We start from the raw sequence: 22178 nt of genomic DNA on the forward strand, positions 1-22178 counted from the left end.
GCATGTGTTTTTTTTTGTTCGTGAAACTTGCTGCAACCTAAGTTATTGCATCTGAGTTATTTGAAACTTGTAGGATATTGTTCTTTTTCTTCGTGATAAAGGATGCATGTTAATTTTTGTTCGTGAAAAATGTTACATGTGGGTTATTTGTTCAGGAAACCTAATGTATGTCCGTCTATGTCTTCGAGAAATTTGTTGTATCCAAGTTGAATATTCTCTTCGTGAAACTTGTACATTGATGTTTATCCTTCTTAAGCCGGTTTTTGTTCGTGAAACTTGTTGCCTGCTGATTTTTGTTCGTGAAACTTCATTTATCTTTATATTTTCTCCGTGAAACTTGTTGTATGTTGATTTATTTTTTTTTTAAACTTAATTCTCCGTGGTATTTTCTCTTCGTAAAACTTGTTGCATGTTAGTTTATTTTTCGTCAAAACATGATGCATTACTGCTCTTGAAAATGCTACATGTGCATTATTTCTTCAAAAACTTGCTATATTTTTATTTTTTCTTCATGATACCGGTTTAATGTTGGTTTTTCTCTTTATGTAACTTGTAAATTGATATTTCTTCGGCTGAAGCCCGTTTTATTCGTGGAACTTATTTTTGCAGATTATTCTTCGTGATACTTAATTTATCCTGTTATTTTTCTTCATGAAACTTGTTGTATGGTGATATATTCTTTCGTTAAAACTAATTTATTATAATATTTTTATTTTCGAAACTTGTTGCATGTTGGTTTTCCTTCGTGAAACATGATGCATGCTGATTTTTGTTTGTGAAACTTGTTGCATGTGTATTATTTTTCCAAGAAACTTAATGTATCTTGAATTGTGTCTTCGAGACACTTGTTATATATTTATTTCTTCTTCATAAGACTTCCTTGCTTGTTTTTTGTTCGTTCTACATGATGGATGCTGATTTTTGTTCGTGAAACGTGCTGCATTTGAATTATTTCTTCAAGAAATTTGCCTTGTTTTTATTTCTTCTTCATAAAACTTTTCTTGTAATGAAACTTGTGCATTGATTGCTCTGTTCCTGAAACAAGTTTCGCTTAAGAAACTTGTTGCGTGCTGATTGTTTTTTTTCGTGAAACCTAATTTATCTTGATATTTTTCTTTGTTGGACTTGTTGGAAATTGATTTATTCTTTCGTGAAACTTAATTTATCGTGGTAGTTTTCTTCATGAAGCTGGTTGCATTTTATATTTTTCTATGTGAAACATGATGCTGCTGATTTCTGATCGCAAAACTTGTTGAATGTGAGTTACATCTTCCGAAAACTGAATGTATCCTGATTTATATCGTCAAAAAATATGTTATATTTTTATTTCTTGTTTATGTTTTTTAGCACGTTGATTTTTCTCTTCGTTTCTTGTACAATGATTTATCTAAGTCGGTGAAACCGATTGTTTTTGTGAAACTTGTTGCAAGCTGATTACTGTTCGTGAAACTTAATCTATCTTGACATTTTTCTTCGTGAAATTTGTTGTATGTTGATTTATTTTTTGTGAAATTAATTTATCATGATATTTTTCTTCGTGAAACTTGTTGCGTGTTGGTTTTTCCCTTCTTGAAACTAAATGCATGCTAGTTTTGTTCGTAAAATTTGATGCATGTGGATTATTTCTTGAAGAAATTTAATGTCTCTTGATTATGTCTTCGAGCTACTTGGTATATTTTCATTTCTTCTGCATGAAACTTGTCGCGTGTTGATTTTTCTCTTCGTGAAACTTGTACATTGCTTTCTTCCTCGTGCAAACGGCTTGTTTATGGAACTTGTTGATCGTGAAGTTTAATTTATCTTGATATTTTTCCATGAAATTTGTTATATGGTGTTTTATTTTTTCGTGAAACGTAATTTATCATGATATTTTTCTTCATGGAACTTGTTTCTTGTTAGTTTTTAAGTCTTGTTAGTTTTCTTCGTGAAACCTGTTCCATGCGTAATATTTATTCGGGAAACTTAATGTATCTTATTTTATGTCTTCGAGAAACCTGTCAAATTTTCATTTCTTCTCCATGAAATTTGATGGTTGTTGAATTTTTTCTTTATGGTATTTGTAAATTGATTTTTTCCTCGTGAAACCGGTTTTATTCGTGGAACTTATTGCTTGCTGATTTCTTTTCGTGAAACTCAAGTTATTTTCACATTTTTTCTTAAAACTTATTATAAATTCATATATTATTCCATGAAACTTAATTGACCATGATACTTTTCTTCGTGAAACAGGATGGTGCCATATAATCTGATCTAACCTACCATCTATAGGATGGGTCGGTTAAGTTAGCCTAGCCCACTAGAATACACAAAACAGGTGTAAAAGTTTCACAAAGAGGAAAGTCAACATGTAGCAAGTTTCATGATGAAGAAAAAATAACAAGTTCTTCGAAGACATAAATTCCGATCGATTAAGTTTCATGAAGGTGTAATCCGTACGCGAAAAGTTTAATGAGCAAAAGTCAGCTTGCATCATGTTTCATGAAGAAAAACCACCATGCAACAAGTTTGACGGAGAATAATATCATGATAAATCAAGTCTCACGAACAAAAATCAGCGTGCAACAAGTTTCATGAAAAAACCAGTTTCACTACGATAAAAATCAACATGCAACAAGTTTCACGAAGAATAAACAAAAAAATAACACGTTTTTCGAAGATTTAAGTGAAGATGCATTAAGTTTCTTGAAGGAATAATCCATATACTACAAGTTTCATGGACAACAGTCAGCATGTATCATGGTTCATGAAGAAAAACCAACATGCAACTCGTTTCAAAAAGAAAAATATCATGATAAAAAGTTTCAAGAAAGAACAAATGAGCATGCAATAAGTTTCACAAAGAAAAATGCCGTGATAAATAAAATTTCACGAACAAAATCAGCACGCAACAAGTAAGATTAACAAAACTGATTTCAAGAAGATAAATATCAATGTACAAGTTGCAGGAAGAGAAACCTCAACTTACATCAAGATTCATGAAGAACAAATAAAACTATAACAAGTTCTTCGAAGACATAAGTCAAGATACATTAAGTTTCCTGAAGAAATAATCCACACGGAACAAGTTTCATGTACAAAAACAAGCATGCATCATGTTTCACGAAGAAAACTCCAACATGCAACAAGTTTCAAGAAGAAAAAGATCGTGATGAATTAAGTTTCACGAAAGAATGAAACAACATACAACAAGTTTCACGAAGAAAAATATCAAGATATATTAAGTTTGAAGGTCAAAAATCAGACACAACAAGCTCCATGAACAAAAACCGGTTTCTCGAGGAGAAAAATCAATATACATGTGTGAAGAAGAGAAAAACCAACAAATAACGAGTTTCATGGAAATAAATAAGAATATACCGAGTTTTTCGAAGATTTAAATCAAGATCTATTAGGTTTCTTGAAGAAATAATGTATATACAACGATTTTCATGAACAAAAATCAGCATGCACCTAATTTCAAGAAGAAAAAACATAAATACAACAAGTTTCGTGAAGAGAAATATTAAGATAAATTAATTTTCTTGAAAGACTAAAAAGACATACAGGAAGTTTAACGAAGATAAACATCAAGATAAATTAAGTTTCACGAAACAAATCAGCATCCAACAGATTCCACGAGCAAAAACTGATTCATGAGGGAAAAATATATGTACAAGCCTCACAAAGAGAAGAATAAACATGCAAGAAGTTTTATGAAGAAGAAATAAAAATGTTTCTCGAAGACATAAATCAGAATACATTAAGTTTCTTGAAGAAATAATCAACATGCAACAAGTTTCAAGAACAAAAATCAGCATACATTATGTTTCATGGAGAAAAAATAACTAATATGCAAAAAATTTCATAAAGAAAATATCATATAAATTAAGTTTCACGAAAGAATAAATAAACTCGCTAAAAGTTTCAAGAAGAAAAACATCAAGATAAATTCAGTTTTACGAACAAAAATCAGCAGGCAACAGTCCCCTGAAGAAAACCAGTTTCAGATGGAGAAAAGTCAAGGTACAATTTTCACGAAGAGAAAAGTCAACATGGAAAGAGTTTCATGACGAAGAAATAAAAAGATAACAAGTTTCTCGAAGGCATAAATCAAGATACATTAATTATCTTGTAGAAATAATCTCCATGCAACAATTTTCACAAACAAAAACTAACATCCATTATGTTTCACGAAGTACAAACAACACGCAAAAAGTTTAACGAAGAAAAACATCATGATAAATTAAGTTTCACGAAAGAAAACAACGTCAGACTACTCGTTTCATAAAGAAAAATAACGAGATAAATTAAGCTTCAAAGACAATAATCAGCACAGAACAAGCTTTTCAGAACAAAACGGGTTTCAAGAGTAAAAAATCAATGTATAAATTTCACAAAGAGAAAAATAAACAAAATTAAGTTTCAAACAAGAATATATAAATATACAATAAGTCTTACGAATAAAAATTTCAAGATAAATTCAGCTTTACGAGCAAAAATCAGCGCGCTGCAACTTCCACGAACAAAACCTGTTTCAAGAGGAGAAAAATCAATATACAAGTTTCACTGATAGAAAAATCAACATGCAACAAATTTCATAAAGAAGAAATAAAAATATGACACGTTTCTCGAAGTCATAAATCAAGATACATTAAGTTTCCTGAAGAAACAATCCATGTGCAACATTCGTCAAGAACAAAATCAACATGTGTTATGTTTCACGTAGAAAAAACAATATGCTACAAGTTTCAGATAAATCAGCATGCAACAAATTTTACGAGTAAAAAATAACCATACATTATGTTTCACAGACAACATGCAATGTATTTCATGGAGAAAGATATCAAGATAAAATAAGTTTCAAAAAGAAAAAAATAACGTACAACAAGTTTTCCGAAGATAAAGTAAAATTAAATCAAGTTTCACGATAAAAATCAACTAGCAACAGGTTTTACGAAGAAGTGATCAACATGAAACATGTTTCAGGAAAATAAAATCAACGTGCAACTAGTTTCATGCCGAGAAAAGAATAAGGCAGAACAAGTTTGGCAAGGATAAAAAATAAATATGCAACATGTTCCAGGAATAAAAAATCAACATAAAACAACTTTCGTGAAGATAGAATAAAAATTCATCTAGTGTCGTGAGGAAAAAAAATTAATATAGAATAAGTTTCACAAAAGAATCTTCATACATTGGTTTGAAAATTCTGATATGGTCAATTGGCTCGAACCACTATTTGTATATTGAGCCTCAAGTTTAAGAGACGGTAATGCCGTATGTTCGGGCATTCGTTTCTAAAGGTACTGGTATCCCTGCAAAATAAACAGTTAATACAGACTATTAATGTAGCCAAAAAGACTGTCCCACAGCTCAGTGGTGTTTCAGCCATTTTACTGTGCAAAACAATAATTCTAGCTAGAAGAAGTCCATAAAAGCCATTAAGCGAAAATTTTGAGACAGTAAATTGATTTAGAATTATCAGAAACCTACACACATATTGAGTCTCGATTTTCAGAGGCAGTAAGGCCGTACGGTACCGCAATCATTTCTAAACATGCAGGTAGTGTTACAAACTAACGGTTATTGTAGACATTTATTTTAGCCAAAAAAGACTGCAAGTGGGACAAAAAAGTCCCACTGCAAAGTCGCGTTTTCAGCCATGTTGTGGTGCAAAACAACAATTATAGCCGAAAGAAGGTCAAAAGGCTATTGCTTAAAAATTCTGAAATAGTTAGTTGATTTAGAATGATTGAAAATCTATAGAAAATATTGAGCCCCGAGTTTCAGAGGCAGTAATTGGGTACAGTGACGGATTCGTTTTTAAAAGGTGCAGATAGTTCTACAAAATAAAACGCTAACCTAGAGCTCTATTTTTTCTAAAACGACTGCCTCAGATTAAAGTTGCGTTTTCAGCCATTTTGTCGTCAAAAACAGCAATTCCAGCTAAAAGAAGGTCAAAATGCCATTCTGTGAAAGTTCTGAGATAGTGAATTGATTTAGAAGTTTAAAAAAACTATGTACATATTAAGACTGGACTCTCAAAGGGAGTAATTCCGTACGGTAGCGCCTTCGTTTCAAAAACTGTAGGTATGCCTACAAAATAACGGTTAACATAAACATCCAAAAATACTGTCCCGCATTAAAAAGCTGTTTTCAGTCATTTTGTGGTGCAAAACATCAATTTTAGCCAAAACAAGGCCAAAATGCTATCGCGTGAACATTCTAAGATAGTTAATAGATCTAGAATTATCGAAAATCTATACACGTATGGAGACTGGTGTTTCAGGGGGAGTTATGTCGTATAGTGGCGAATTCGTTTTTAAAAGTTGCAGATAGTCCTAAAAAATTAATGGCTAACATATAATTATATTTTAGCCAAAAAGAAGGCACAAAGACGACGCAAAGCAGATTTTCCACCCATTGTTTGGTGCAAAACAATAATTATAGCCAAAAGATGGCAAAAATACTATTGTGTGAAAATTCTGAGATGGTTAATTGATTTGGAATTTTCAAAAAATTATACGCATATTGAGGCTCAAGTTCCAGAGGCAGTAATGCCGCACGGTACTGAGCTCGTTTCTAAAGTTGCAGCTAGTCCTACAAAATAAGGAGTTAACATAGATATTTACTTTAGCCAAACAGACTGCCCCACAGCAAAGCGGTGTTTTCAGCCATTTTCTGGTGTAAAATATCAATTCTAGCCAAAAGAAGTCCAAAATGCTATTGTGTGACGATTCTGAGATAGTTAACTAATTTAGAATCTAACGCATAATGAGCCTCGAGTTTCAAAGGGATTAATGCCATACGGTGGTGTATTTTGCTGGTAGTCCTAGAAAATAAACGGCTAACATAGACATTCATTTTAGTCAAAAAGACTGTCCCACAAACAAATAGCGTTTTCAGCCCTTCTGAGATGCAAAACACCAATTCTAACCAAAAGAAGTCCAAAAACGCTATCGTGTGAAAATTACAAGATAGTTAATTGATCTATAATTATCGAAAATATTTACGCTTATTGAACCTCGATTTTCAGAGATAGGAATCCCGAACGGGTGGCGCATTCGTTTCTAAAGCTACAGGTAGTCCTACAGAATAAACGGCTAATATAGACATTTATATCAGACAAAAAGACTTTCCCATGGCAAAGCGGTGTTTCAGCCATTTTGTGGTCCAATTTAAAAACTCTAGCCAAAAGAATGCCAAAAGGCTATTTGGTGAAAATTTTGAAATATTTCAAATGATTCGATAAACTATACGCACATTGATGCTCGAGTTTCAGAGGTAGTAATGTGGTACGCTAGCTCACTCGTTTCCATGGGTGCAGGTAGTCCTACAAAATAACGGTTAACATAAACATTTACTTTAGCCAAAGATACTTTCCCACAAAAAAAGCTGTGTTTTCAGCCTTTTTCTGGTGCAAAACAACAGTTCTAGCCAAAAGAAGGTCAAAATGCTATTGTGCGAAAATTTTGAGAAAGTTAGTTTATTTCGAGTTGTCAAATTTCTATGCTTCTTCTGAGCTTCGAATTTTAGAGGGAATAATATCGTACAATGGCGCATTCGTTTTAAAAAGGTACAGGTAGTTCTGAAAATTAGCGGCTACCATGGACCTATATTTCATACAAAAAAGACTGTTCCACAGCACACAAGCATCCGTGATCTTTTTTCTACAAGAAAGTGCAAAATACAGAAATTTGCTTACAGAAGCTTTTTAAAACGTGAACTAAAGCGTAAATAAAACTTCACCACTCATAACAAATCTCCCCCTCGGGAATGGCTTGCTAGGGTGGACTAGCCATATATTGTCACTCTGGCGTTAAATATGCAGTCTTGGCTCAAAGAAACGTAGCAATTTTGTTAAAACCTCTCAGAAATACCCGAATAAATAATGTTTCTCTTTTTTTTTTACTTACATCTAATAGGGCAATAGAAACGATGCATCTTCATTAAGACCTCTCAGAAATACCTCTTAATATAGCATAAACTCATCCCTAATATGAACCATCCACCCTGAAAATGGTTTCTAGGTTTCCCACCTTTCTTTAATTTGTGGTTATTTTTGCTTATATTTTATTCTTTATAAGTTTTTTCACGTTTTGTTTTTCATTTGAGATGTTTTCATTACCATTTCCCGTGTTTTAATGATTTATAACGCATTTCTTACTAATAAAATTTGTATTTACAAAAGCCTTCATTTTTTAGGTTTCTTTTTCCAGGATAAGACTTCAATATATTTCACCAATGCGATTTAAGCTTCTTGTAGCCTATGGACATAGGTATGCTCGTCCAAGATTGCCTCTAATATAAGTGCACAAGTATGTTTGGTAAAGAGGAAAAGAAAAACTTTTGATCATTTGTGAAGGTGTACCATATTTTGGCCATAATGATACTCTCGCTTTTATTTTATCTCTTATTTGATATTTCTTTCTAAAGCGCTACTTAATATGCAAGTGTATATAAATTGTAAGCAATTTCTAGCAATCTATTTTTCAGTCTGCATGTAAAATATTGCATCCATATAGGAGCACACAATCCTTTCAATCATTCTAGTAAGCGGGAAGAGGATATTCTCCTTTTGTGAAAAAGACTATAACGTTGAAAATATTACCCGATTCAAAATATTGTGAATAGTTTGCCGGTCCATTGGGTTAAGGCTCTGGTTTGATCATTGGGAAAAATCTCTAGTCTTATGTCCGATTACTAATGCGAATAAAAAATTTTTTCTTTATAAATTTTTCCTGAGAAAAAACGCTTTGAACATAAAAAAAATTCCTTAAAGTATTGTGTAACATCCCACGTATGTTTCCTCCTTAGTTACAAGCGGGGATTCCCTATTGGCCCTGAAGAAATAAGTCACACGTGAATGCGACATCCTTAACACTGGTAAACATTCCCTATTAAGTGAGAACTAAAAAATCATGAAGAAAAACTTCTGAAAAAAATATGTTAAAAAAAACTTTTTGAAATGTCTGTAAACGTCTTGATAAATGTCTAGAGAAAAAATGTCTTAAAATACGTCTTGGACTGTTTTGAAACGTCTTGAAACACATCTTGAAGAAAAATGTCTTAATAAAACTGTCCTGCTTGACTAGTAGACCAATAACATTTTTTTCAATTAACCAGTAACCAGTGACATTTTTTCCATTCCAATATCATTTTTACTTAGACATTTCAACTACTTTATTTAAGCAAAGCTTCATTTTATGTTGGGTATTTTTGAATCTTATACTTGTCACAGGTTTTTATATATAGTTTTGAAGTGTTGTTTACATTAAAGGGATCTATTTTTAAATTTATTTTCTCCTAAAATTTTTTCTGTTATCTAAAGTTCTTCAATTTTTTTTATAGCACTTTTTTTCTTTTAGATGAAAACGACACAGCATTTTTCTTAATCTACAGTGGGTTTCTTGTAGTAGCCTTTATTCAGCTTCTAACGTCATTTATCGGAATAATCCTGTTTTTTTACGCTTTTTGTACCTGCTTCAAAAGGGTAAGATCATTATTTACACTCTCTTTGTTTTGGTTTATTATTATTTATCTTTCCATTCAAAGTATGATTTCAAATTAAAAATATTTGTTTTTTGTTACTTTTTCATATTTGACTTGTTGTCAAAAGTAGCAATACTGTTACGGTTGTTGGCAAATGTGTGCCAGAAATAGAAAAAGCCGTCGATGAAACAATACAATGAATACAAGTGGGCCCATATAATGTTTTCCGTGGATTTCTTTGGCATGCTTTCGAGAATTTCAAGCATGATGAGTTATCTTGTATTGCGTAATCATTGACGTTTTTAGCGAAACAATACATTACGTTCTGTGACAGTCATCGTTACTGTTCCTTTGAGATAACAACTGAGCAAACGACATTTTTTGTTTCTAATCAGTTTTTCATTGCTTTTATGAGATTTATGTCTGGTGTATGAATCGAAAATGAGACCCATTATTTCTTATTGTAAAAGAATGACACATTTCTCGACTTAGCCAACAAATCGTTGATGATATTATGTTCCTAGAAACACATTCTATGGTAATTAACGTACTGTTTTGGGTCGCTGACCAACTGATGTTTAGCGTCACGTTATCGTAACAAGCCAATTGTGCAATCGATTTCTCAATTGGAGTTAGATCTTTGGTAAATGCTACTGGTTATTTGTTTCTGGGCACCATTTTTGGTGCCAATTCATGATACCATGATGATTTGAAATGCTTGCTGGACAGATTTATTCTTTTGATGATCAATGGAACTTTATTACATCTCAGAAAATTGTAATAAGTACGACTGGCCAGGTATTTGTTTGTAATGTAATGGTCCTGAGGACATCGGTTTTCCATTACCAGGCTTGCGCATGAGTTCGGGTCCCCACATTCCCATCTAGGACCCTATGTCCCCCTCTAGGGCCCCGATTCCCCCATCCATGGCTCCATATTACCCCACAGGGCCCCAATGACCCCAACCCCCATCCTTCATTCCTAATGCTTACCTCCCTCCAAACTTTTTTCAAACTATGAAACTTTTCCCCACTTTTTTTCCATGTCCCAAAATTACATTAAGTTTACTTATAACGAAAAAACTTACTCAGGGCATTTTTTAAGCTTCAAATCTTTTTTAAGGTTTTTGAATTGTTGTAATCCTTTCTTAAACTATATACAAATAATTTTGTAACTACCAGTTTTTTACTCTATACACAATTGAATGTGTTTTCATTATGTATCTTTTCAAAGGTATTTGATTATTAAAGCTAGTCCAATTTCTAACAATGATTTCTATGAAGCTTGATACTTTTGGTTTTATTTCTTATGGTTTTTGAATTGTTGTAATCCCTTGTTAAAATATATACACATATTTTGCAATTACCAGTTATTTGCTCTTTCCACAATCTAATGTCTTTTCATACAACAGTCTTTTAAAAGAAATTTGATTATTAAAGCAAGTCCCATTTCTAACAACGATATCTACTAAGCTTCAACCTTTTTTTTAAAGTTTTTGAATTGCTGTAACCCTTTCTTAAAATATATACAAATATTTTTGTAACTACCAATTTTTTTCTCTTTACGCAATTTAATCTCTTTTCATGCTGAATCTTTTCAAAGATATTTGATTATTAAAGGTAGTCCATTTCTTAACAATGATTTCTATTAGGCTTCAAACTTTTGATTTTCTTTTTAAGATTTTTGATTTGTTGTTATCCCTTGTCAAAGTATTTGCAAATATTTTTACAATTACCATTTTTTTTGCTCTTTAAGCAATTTAGTGTAAGCTTTTCCGTGCATAAGAATCTTCAATCTTTCCAAATAACGATACATTCACTCTTGTGGTTGCGAGGAGGGAGAATGATATAATTCATCAAATTTTGATCTTTTAAGGTATTTGAATTGTTGTAATCCCTTGTTAAAATATATACAAACATTTTTGCAATTACCAGCCACCGTGCCCATGCACTCTGTACGTGGCAGGCTTTTATGTATGGATTCATATTGTTGCTTGTCCTCTAACCGCAGACAATTTGTTGTCTTTTCATACTGTAATCTTTTTAAGGTATTCGATCATTAAAGCATGCCAGATTTCTAAAAACAATATTTACTAAGCTTCAAACTTTCGGTGTTATTGTTTAGGGTTTTTGGATTGTTATAATCCCTTGTTATATACAAATATTTTCGCAATTACCAGTTTTTTTCTCTTTACGCAATTTAATCTCTTTTCATAATGTATCTTTTCAAAGATATTTGATTATTAAAGCAAGCCCAATTTCTAACTGCGATTTCTATTAAGCTTTATACTTTTTCTTTTATTTTTTATGGTTTTTGAGTTGTTGTAACCCGTTGATAAAATATATACTAATGTTTTGCAATTACCAATTTTTTATTCTTTCCGTAATTTAACGTCTTTTCATACTGAAGTCTTATTCAAAGACATTTGATTATTAAAGCAAGTCCGATTTCTAACAGCGATAGCTGCTAAGCTTCAATTTTTTTTTTTTTTACATTTTTCAGTTGATGTTATCCCTTCTTAAAATATATACAAAAATTTTAGCAACTACCAGTTTTTTACTCTGTACGCAATTTAGTCTCTTTTCATAATGTATCTTTTCAAAGATATTTGATTATTAAAGCGTCCAATTTCAAACAATGATTTCTATTAGGCTTCAAACTTTTGATTTTCTGTTTAAGGTTTTTGAATCGTTGAAATCCCTTGTTAAAATATAAACAAATATTTTTGCAATTACCGATTTTTTGGTCTTTACGTAATTTAATTTCTTTTCATACCGCTGTCTCTTCAAACATATTTGATCACTGAAGCTAATCCTATTTTTAACAACGATATGTACTAAGCTTCAAACTTTTGGGCCTACTGAAATTATATATCTATATATATAAAAATAAGTTGTCTGTCTGTGTGTCTGTCTGTCTGTCAGGTGACGTCATGTTTCTGTGTTGACTGACGTCATGAAGTTAGTTGTCGTCATTTTTGCTTTGACGGTGATACAACATTAACAGCTTTTTTTCGCTTTGCAAAAATGATTCTTTTGCAAAAAAACTGCTGTATACTGAAGTGCCTTCGTATTACACGTGGAATACTAAAAATAAAGTATTTGAACGTCGAAAACAGGGTAAGTCAGTCGACGGCCAACCTACCATCTTCAAAGATACCACGATAGGAAGACTCTACACCGTTCACCCCAGTCAACATGAATGCTTCTTTCTACGCCTGCTTTTGGTGAATGTACCCGGTCCGACATCCTTTGAGTATTTGAGAACTGTAAACGGTACTATACATGACACTTACCGTAGTGCATGCCAAGCTCTGAATTTATTGGAGAATGACCAACACTGGGATAACTGCATCAATGACGCGTGCGAAACGTCAACCCCAAGTCAAATTCGTGCATTGTTTGGCATCATTTTAACAACTTGCTCTCCATCAGCTCCTACAGAGTTATGGGAAAAATATAAGTCAAAAGTGTCCAAAGATATGCTCCATTGAAAACAGTTAGAGACGTCAGATATGACTTTTGATTTTACATCAGAAATTTATAACTACACTTTAGTTATTATAGAATATTTGTGCGTACGTATGGCAAACAAACCTCTTCAGGATTTGGGAATGCCTTCACCTAACAGTATCGCTGCTGTTTCGACATCTGTAGAATTGGATCGTGAACAAAGTTACAGTACGAGTGATCTATTGTCGTATGTACAAAATAACATTTCCAAGTTAATGTCGGAACAAAAAGACATTTATGATACGATAATGCATTGTGTCGATAAAAACGTTGGAGAAATTTTCTTTTTGGATGCGGCAGGAGGTACTGGTAAAACATTTGTGATAAGACTGATTCTGGCATCAATTCGATCAAAAAATGATATAGCGTTGGCAATTGCGTCGTCCGGAATAGCCGCAACATTGCTGCCTGGTGGAAGAACTGCTCATTCCGCTTTGAAATTGCCTCTGAATTTGCATTCTACAGAAACTCCCACGTGCAATATTTCCAAATCATCTGGGATGGGTAAAGTATTGCAGCAATGCAAACTTATTATTTGGGATGAGTGTACAATGGCACACAAAAAATCGCACACAAAAGTCGAAACCCTTTGGCAGCACATTAATATTGCTTGCGGGAGATTTCAGGCAAACATTACCTATAATACCTAGATCAACTCCTGCAGACGAAATGAATGCTTGCCTGAAAAATTCTAATTTATGGGCACACGTAAAAATATTAAAATTAACTACAAATATGCGTGTCCGATTGCAAAACGATGACTCTGGTCAAACATTTTCAGATCAATTGCTGACAATTGGAAACGGAAAGCTCCCAGTAGACTCAATTTCAGGACGTATACAACTACCTGCTGATTTCTGTAATTTAGTGACGTCCAAAAATGAATTGATTGAAAAAGTATTCCCGAATATTCTAAAAAATTATAAAAATAATAAATGGCTAAGTGAAAGAGCGATTCTCGCACCCAAAAATATAGACGTCCACGAAATCAACAATATTGTTTTGACCAAGATTCGAGACCAGGCAGTCCTTTACAAGTCAGTCGACACAGTTTTGGAACCAAATGAAGCGGTTAATTATCCATCTGAATCTTTAAATTCCATAGATCTTTCAGGGTTTCCACCACACGTGCTACAACTAAAAATAGGCGTACCAATAATACTTTTAAGAAATATAAACCCACCAAAGCTTTGCAATGGCACTCGACTTGCCGTAAAAAAAAACAATGGAAAACCTACTAGAGGCCACAATCTTGACAGGGCCTTTTGACTGTGAGGCTGTTCTTATTCCTCACATTTCCATGATTCCAACGGATCTGCCTTTTCAATTTAAAAGATTGCGATGCCCAATTCGACTAGCATTTGCAATCACCATTAACAAAGCTCAAGGTCAATCATTAGAAAAATGTGGTATAGATCTTAGTACTGATTGTTTTTCCCATGGACAATTGTACGTTGCATGTTCGAGGGTCGGTAAACCTGACAATCTATTTATATGCAGCGACAATTGGACAGCGAAGAATGTTGTATATTCGCAAGTTTTACGCAGTTAATTTGTATTGTATCTATCTATCTATCTATCTATATAAAAACGAGTTGTGTGTATGCATGTTTGTTTGTTTGTTTGTTGGGGTGGCGCGAAGCGCCACCCCAACAGCTAGTAATTTTATATATAATTATATATAACTGGTTGCTTTCAAACGTGTAAGCTTTGTCATTTAGTAGGTGGATTTTAGCTAACAAAAAAATCAAACTAATTTCCAGAATTTCAGTTATTTTTCTAGTTTGAATTAAAATATTAAAATTCTCAGGTACCGTAGATATTTTTGCAGTTTATATAATAGCTTTAGACATCCTGAACTGGACTTAACAATTTTTTTAACTTTTTTTCATGTCTTAAAAAGACATTGCTTATACTTATAAGAAAAGAAATTCGGTAATGCTGTTTTTCTGACAACGATTTCGACTATGCTTCCAATATTTGGTTTTCTTTTTTAAGGTTTTTAAATTGATGTGCAATTACCAGTTTTTGCTCTATACGCAAATTAATGTCTTTTTATACTAAATCTATTCAAAGATATTTGATTATTACCACAAATCCGACTTTTTTACGATTTTTACTAAGCTTCAAACTTTTTGTTTTCTTTTCTAAAGTTTTTGATTTGTTGTAATCCCTTGTCAAAATATTTGCAAATATTTTTACAATTACCAGTTTTTTGCTCTTTAAGCAATTCAATATAAGTTTTTCTGTGCATGAGATATTCAGTCTTTCAAAATAACGATACATTTATTCTTGAGGTTGGGTGGAGGGAGAATGATATAATTGATCGAGCTTTTGGTTTTCTTTTATAAGGTTTTTGAATTGTTGTAATCCCTTGTTAAAATATATACAAATATTTTTGCAATTACCAGCCGCCGGGCCCCGGCACTCGGTACGCGGCAGGCTTTTGTACATGGATTATCACTGTCACTTGTCCTCTAACCGCAGACAGTTCGTTGTCTTTTCATACTGGAATCTTTTTAAAGATATTTGATTATTAAAGCATGCCTGATTTCTAAAAACGATATTCACTAAGATTCAAACTTTCGGTTTTCGTTTTTATGGTTTTTGAATTGTAGTAATCACCTGTTAAAATATATACAAATATTTTTGCAATTATCAGTTTTTTTACAATTTAATTTCTTTTCATACTGTTTCTTTTAAAGGATATTTGATTCTTAAAGCAAGTCCAATTTCTAACAACGACTTCTACTAGGCTTTATACTTTTAGTTTAATTTTTTATGGTTTTTGAATTGTTGTAATCCCTTGTTAAAATATATACACATATTTTGCTCCTCACCCATCTAGATAGCTTTTTTATGTGAGAATATTCCGAGCTACAAATTTTCACGAAAAAATATGGAGCCGTTTTCGAGAAAAAATAAGTAATTATTGCTCGTTTATAATAGATAGAAAATAATTTTGGTAACAAATGTAAATTTTCTACTTCTTTCTCTTTACCACTGGTCTTATCAAAACAATATTACCGTAACTTATCTTGAAATGAAAAAGTAAATAAAAATTGTAAATAATTAGTAAATAATTAGTAAATAATTAATTAGTATTAATTAGTATTAATTAGTATTAATTAGTATTAATTAGTATTAATTAATTGGTATTAATTAATTAGTAAATAATTAGTAAATATTAGGAAAAAGTAAATAAAAAGTAAAAAAAAATGGGAAATATGTCCTTTTCTTGTCAAATACCTTAAGTCCCAATTTAGAATTTGGCCTGAAAATTTTCTGAAAGATAGCGGGGGGAGGCAATACTCAATATTTGCCCCAGGCGCAAGAGATGCCAGAATCGCCGCTGCTTTGGTGGCAAAATAAAGTGATCTTGCTACTATTTTTTAAATGCTAATATTAGTATTGTAACTAGTATTATTCTAATACAATTACGAAACTTTAGTGTTTGTTTTCCAGGATTTAGATGATCATGAAACCCTTTATGAAGATAATCGCGAAGAAACTAGTCAAGCAAACCAATGATAAAGCTGACAGACTTTACATTGAAATTCATTTGCCTTTTAGATTTTTTACTATTATACTTCGTAACTGTTGTATCTATCTTGTCTTTGAAGGAAATCTATATAAATAAGTTCTGATTCAAAATATATGGAAAAATTGATGCTATAAGAATTTTCTGGGTCACCTTCCCTCTAATCCACATTTTGTCCACTATATTCTGTTTTCAATATTATTGTTTGTTGCACATACTCGTATTTACATCTTTTGAAAAACCTGGCAAATAATATCGTCAATAACTGATTTAAATTGAAAAAAGAGCCCCCTCCCATCCTTACAATACACCAAAAAAAACTTTTTTTAAATTTTAGAACCGTTAAAACAGGGTTTTGCCAATCTTTGTAGACCAAGAAACAGATGGTGTTGAATATAAATGTTTCTGTACGGTAAAAAAAGAAAGTTGAATATCGGATAAACATACTATTTCAAATAAAACAAAAAATAAAGAGTAAAAAGGTGAATGAAAGTGGGATCAGCCCAGGAAACCAGTACAAAGTCTTTTTTAAGCGTTGTAAAGTAAAAGTTGTGTTCAAGGTTCAAGGTTTTATTTTTGATACCATATTTACACAACATATTAAATTACTGTCAGAGAGAAAACTTGACAGAGTTGGGAACAAAAACACATATATTCAAACCAAAACCTTTCATTTTCTATTTCAAACTACCTTCAAAAATAAAATGCAAAACAATAGGTAACTCAACTTTCCAGATAACTCGTTACCGTATATTTTCTAAGTAATAGCTTTAAAATACATAAATTAAAATTTTCACTTTTCTTTAATTTTTGCTCAGGCTCTTATAATTTTCTTTTTCGTTCTATGCCAAAATTTTTTCAATCTTTTTTTTCTTTTGATGCAAAAGGACTGTTGCTTAGGTCAGAAATGGGCCCTAAATTTATTAGCTAAAGAAATGCCTGACAATACAGCCAAATCATTGAAAATACAAGGTAAAATTATAGCCACTGCGCATTTAGTAGGAATGATAGAATCAATGCCAGAATCAGTCAGTTTAAACAAACCGAAGACCCTGTTTTTCTTTTAGGGGGGTTCTTGCGACTTCGAAAGCAGATCTGAAATCACTTTCTATGTGTTTGCAGATGAAGACGAACAAGAACAATTTTTCCATTCGTTTTTTCTTGACTTGAAAACACTTTTCAGAAAGTGAATCTGAATAGTTCGAGAAAAGTGAAGCTGGAAACAATATTTCTGGCGTAATTTTCAAACGGGTCAAAGAAAGTGGTGGTGCAGTGGATTTGACCTTAGCTTAGTAATACGGGACCCAGAGATCGAATCACGCTGCAGGAATGCACTGCAGGGCCGACGCAGGGACCATAGTAGTCAAGAAGCGTAGTTAATTCTTAAATAATAATAATGTCCTGTGACGTCCTGTGGTGGCGCAGTGGGTTTGACTTTAGCTTGGTAATACGGGACTCAGAGATCGAATCATGCTGCAGCAATGCATTGCAGGGCCGACGCAGGGACCTTAGTAGTCAAGAAGCGTCGTTAATCTGATACAATACAATACAATGTCCTGTGATGGCGCAGTCGCTTTGACTTACCTTGGCAATACCGGACCCAGATATCCAACCTTGCTGTAGCAACGCAATGTAGGGTTAACGCAGGGATCTTAGTAGTCAAGAAGCGCCATTAATCTGATTAAATAAAAAAAAAACAAGTATTTTTAACTGAAAGTAAGGAGCGACATTAAAACTTAAAACGAACAGAAATTACTCCGTATATGAAAGGGGCTTTTCCTCCTCAACGCCTCGCTCTTTAAGCTAAAATTTGACTCTTTCTCTTAGCTCTACTTTTTAAAACAGTAAAAACATATTTATTTTTTCATTGTTTTTTTTAAAATAATGCTAGAAAATCCTGCGCCCCCCTCATTGAAAATCTCTTCCCCCATGAGAAGGAAGGATCTTCCCTCCATGGAAAGATCCTCCCACGTAACCCCCACTCTCCCTCCCAAACCAAAAATATCCCCCTGAAAACGTCTGTACACTTCCTAGTAACCATTAGTATATGTAAACACAGGTCAAAGTTTGTAACTTGCAGCCCCTCTCACAGGGACTGCAGGGGAGTAAGTCGTCCCCAAAGACACAGTTATTAGGTTTTTCGACTATGGTGAATAAAATGGCTATCTCAGAATTTTGATCCGGCGACTTTGGAGAAAAATGAGCGACGGAGGGGGCCTAGGTACCCTTCAATTTTTTGGCTACTTAAAAAGGGCACAGCAGCTAGTACTTTCATAATTTGAACAGGAAAGAATTTAGCATAATATTTTGGTCTATTTAAAACGAAAGGCCACAGAGGTGGCCAAAGCTTACACTATGATTTTGCAGTGCCCTGTTAAATGCGGAGAAAAAAAGTGAAAAAAATACTTTCGATGTCTTGGATGCTGCCTATTTTCTTTTTTTCAAGTCAATGGATTTTCCTTGCTGTTCAAGCAAGCCTATGTGCAGTTTTTGGACAACGTGGTTCTAATGGTCTAGTATTGTACTATTTCTATCTGACAACATTTTAAAGAGCTTTGGGATATTTTTTCGTTATTAAGGGACGTTCTTGTCCCTTGCTAGGTCGCAGCTACCAGTGCAACCATGACAGGCTATACAGTTCTCAGTTCTATAATTAAGTAAACCAGTGTTGGGTACTATATGTAAAAATACCTGTATTCAGTTTAAAATGTAACTAGTGTTCCGTTCTATGTGTAAAAAACTAAAGCTTTTCTGGACTCCACACTTCAGAATATGACATGATATGAATGATATGATAGAATATGATATGAATATGAATGATATGATAGAATATGATATGAATATGATAGTGTACTCCTTGAGGTCGATAAATCGCCATTAGGGTAGCTTTAGCTATCACTTGCATAGTAATGTGTTTGAGCCGAGTTGATACCACCGTCACTCAAGTAAAATTGAGCTGGATATTTTTGAGCATTAGGACAAATATACACCTCTATCGGATCGATAGTGGCATCACCTCTGTTATCAATGTCATTGAACTATAGTTGAATGAAGTCATTACTATTCATACCTTAATACGAATCATATACTTCTTCATCCGACTATATCGAGCTATCTAGATAAATATGATTAGCTTTATTCTGCGTTGAAATAAATTTGACTCCAATTGCTTCTCATCGACGAAATGGAACATTGCAATATTTTGATTATGTTCAACATTCAACATCTGCACGTAAATATTCTGATTATTTCTACCATTCAGATAACTTTTTGGCAAGTAACGATGACTTATGAATTAAACTGAGGAAAATTAATGCTGAGCTGATTCCTTTCAAATGTATCTGTCTCTAGACACCGATACTTGATTACTTGTGCATCAGCCGAGCTAGTACAATTTTGACCATTTATATTGCCAAACATGTTTTCAGAAAAACTTACACTGCTACCATCTTCTTTAGGTAAAAATCTCCTGGCATCAGGCTCTGTCGCCCGATTCCAGCAATGGATTGTTGATAATTAGAACCTAGCTCTTTTGTTCACTCGAGTTACCGTAGGACAATTTATTTCTGTTTCTTGAGGGTGAGTTGTAAGTTCTGAGACACGGGTTGAGGTACTGGTATTAGAGTGCCAGTGGTTTCACACTGAACCCCCTTTTGATCACAAATAAGCTCATTCAGCGTTCTAGCTGACTTTTATCATTATTAGGTTTTTCAGGCTCATATTCAGCCTCACCTGATCTAAGACGTTCTATTTTTATTCTCTCACAAATCTTGCAGTTTTGAGCCCTACATTCTCCGCACAAACAAGCAATATATCTAATTACTTTCTTCTCACAAGCACTGATTGCACTTGTACAAACACCAGTACAATTACCAATTTTGTTCTTCTTAAGTTTTACATTTAAATGCGAAGCTGCAATCCATATACTGGTTGCAGCAATGGTACGTGCCTCTCGTCCAGCGGCAGTGCTTGAATAATGTATGTTATTTGCTAAAGTGCTTGCAAGGCGCACCATTTTGTTGTGGACATCCTTTTCAAAACCCAATCTAGTAATATAGTCAATAATGTGAGTCTTTGGATGAAAAACCCCTAAGCCGTTTTCAAAAGAACGTCCAATTTTTGGACGTTCACTCGCATTGCCGTAGAACAGTCTTTGCTGAGCTATTTCTGTGTCTCGAGGGGTAAATTCAGGGTAAATTCCGAGTTGTAAGTTCTGAGACAAGGCTTGAGGTACTGGTATTAGAGAGCCAATGGTTTCACACTGATCCCTATTTTGATCACAGATAAGCTCATTCAGCGTTCTAAGCTGACTTTCATCATTATTAAGTTTTTCAGGCTCATATTCAGCATTACCTGATCTTAGACTTTCTATTTTTATTCTCTCACAAATCTTGCAATTTTGAGTCCTACATTCTCCACACAAACACGCAGTATATCTAATTACATTCTTCACACAAGCCCTGATGGCACTAGTACAAACTCCAGCACAATTACCGATTTTGACCTTCTTAAGTTTCACATTTAAATGCGAAGCTGCAATCCATATACTGGTTGCAGCAACGGTATGTGCCTCTCGTCCAGTAGCAGTGCTTGAATAATGTATGTTATTAGCTATAGTTTCTGCAAGCCGTACTAGCTTTTTGTGAACACCCGCGTCAAAACCTATTCTAATACAAAATTCATTAATGTGAGCCTTTGGATGAAAAACCCCTAAGCCGTTTTCAAAAGAACGTCCAATTTTCATTATATCCTTTTTCTTTACATCTGCTTGAGCTTCTAGCTGGCTTAGGGAAATTGGTATACTCTCTTCTATGCATGCTTTGTGAAAACAAGCTGCTGCCAGAGCATAAAGTTTTTTACCCGTAAACCTTCGTTTCGTCTTTTTATTATTTATGTTTTCATCTTGATATTCTCGAAAAATCCCCTGAGCCCTTTTAATTGCATACTTCCCTGTATGAAAATGACGGGCAATATCTGCAATGTGTTTTAACACCATAGCAGAGGACCGAGCAATGTTATCTGAATTCCTGTGTTGATTTTGTCTGTTGTATGTCTTATCCTTACCGAAACTTACATATGTATGCAAGCCTGAATCACCCAGTACAGCGTTTAAGGGTAGCCCAACTCTCGAGCGGTCTACACCACCTGAGAAATTTCTATACTCTTCAGTCTCTGTTATAAGCATAATTACCTCAATTAGTGTAATACAGTCTTCTTCAATAATAGCATCGGCCAGATCTGCGGAAAGCTTATTTAAGAGCTGAAAATCACATATGTACATAATTTTAAATATTTCCAACTTGACTGAGTGACTTCTCGCGTCAGATTCTTATGCAATTTCTGTCTCCAAGCTAGTTGGTCGGATTAAGTGTTAGCAATCTCAAAAATTAAATACACAACAAAACTGTTTTGTGGAAAAACAGCTAGATAATACGCCAGTATCAATACACTTTCCTTTCCAGCCTTTATTTACAAGAACTTAGCTTTGTCAGCTTCTTACGTGAAGTGAACGAAGTTAATGTTTAGTAGGTTATACAGCATATTTTGGAGAAACCGTGTAAAACAAACTAGCTTGTGACATTGTCCTGTGGTGGCGCAGTGGGTTTGACCTTAGCTTGGTAAAACAGGACCCAGAGATCGAATCATGCTGCAGC

General features: G+C 33.5%; 1 protein-coding gene across 1 annotated transcript in view; it reads left to right on the plus strand.

The window, feature by feature from the left end:
• Positions 1-16588, plus strand: part of LOC136028318 (uncharacterized) — a 63957-nt gene extending 47369 nt beyond the window's left edge. The window contains exons 8-9 of the mRNA XM_065706086.1: positions 9348-9472; positions 16449-16588. Of these exons, the coding sequence (XP_065562158.1) occupies positions 9348-9472; positions 16449-16514 (191 nt within the window). The 3' untranslated portion in view covers positions 16515-16588. The remainder of the gene's footprint in view (positions 1-9347; positions 9473-16448) is intronic.
• Positions 16589-22178: the final 5590 nt, after the last annotated feature.

The sequence above is a fragment of the Artemia franciscana genome, chromosome 6, assembly GCF_032884065.1.
Source record: "Artemia franciscana chromosome 6, ASM3288406v1, whole genome shotgun sequence".
Taxonomy (NCBI): Eukaryota; Metazoa; Arthropoda; class Branchiopoda; order Anostraca; family Artemiidae; genus Artemia; species Artemia franciscana.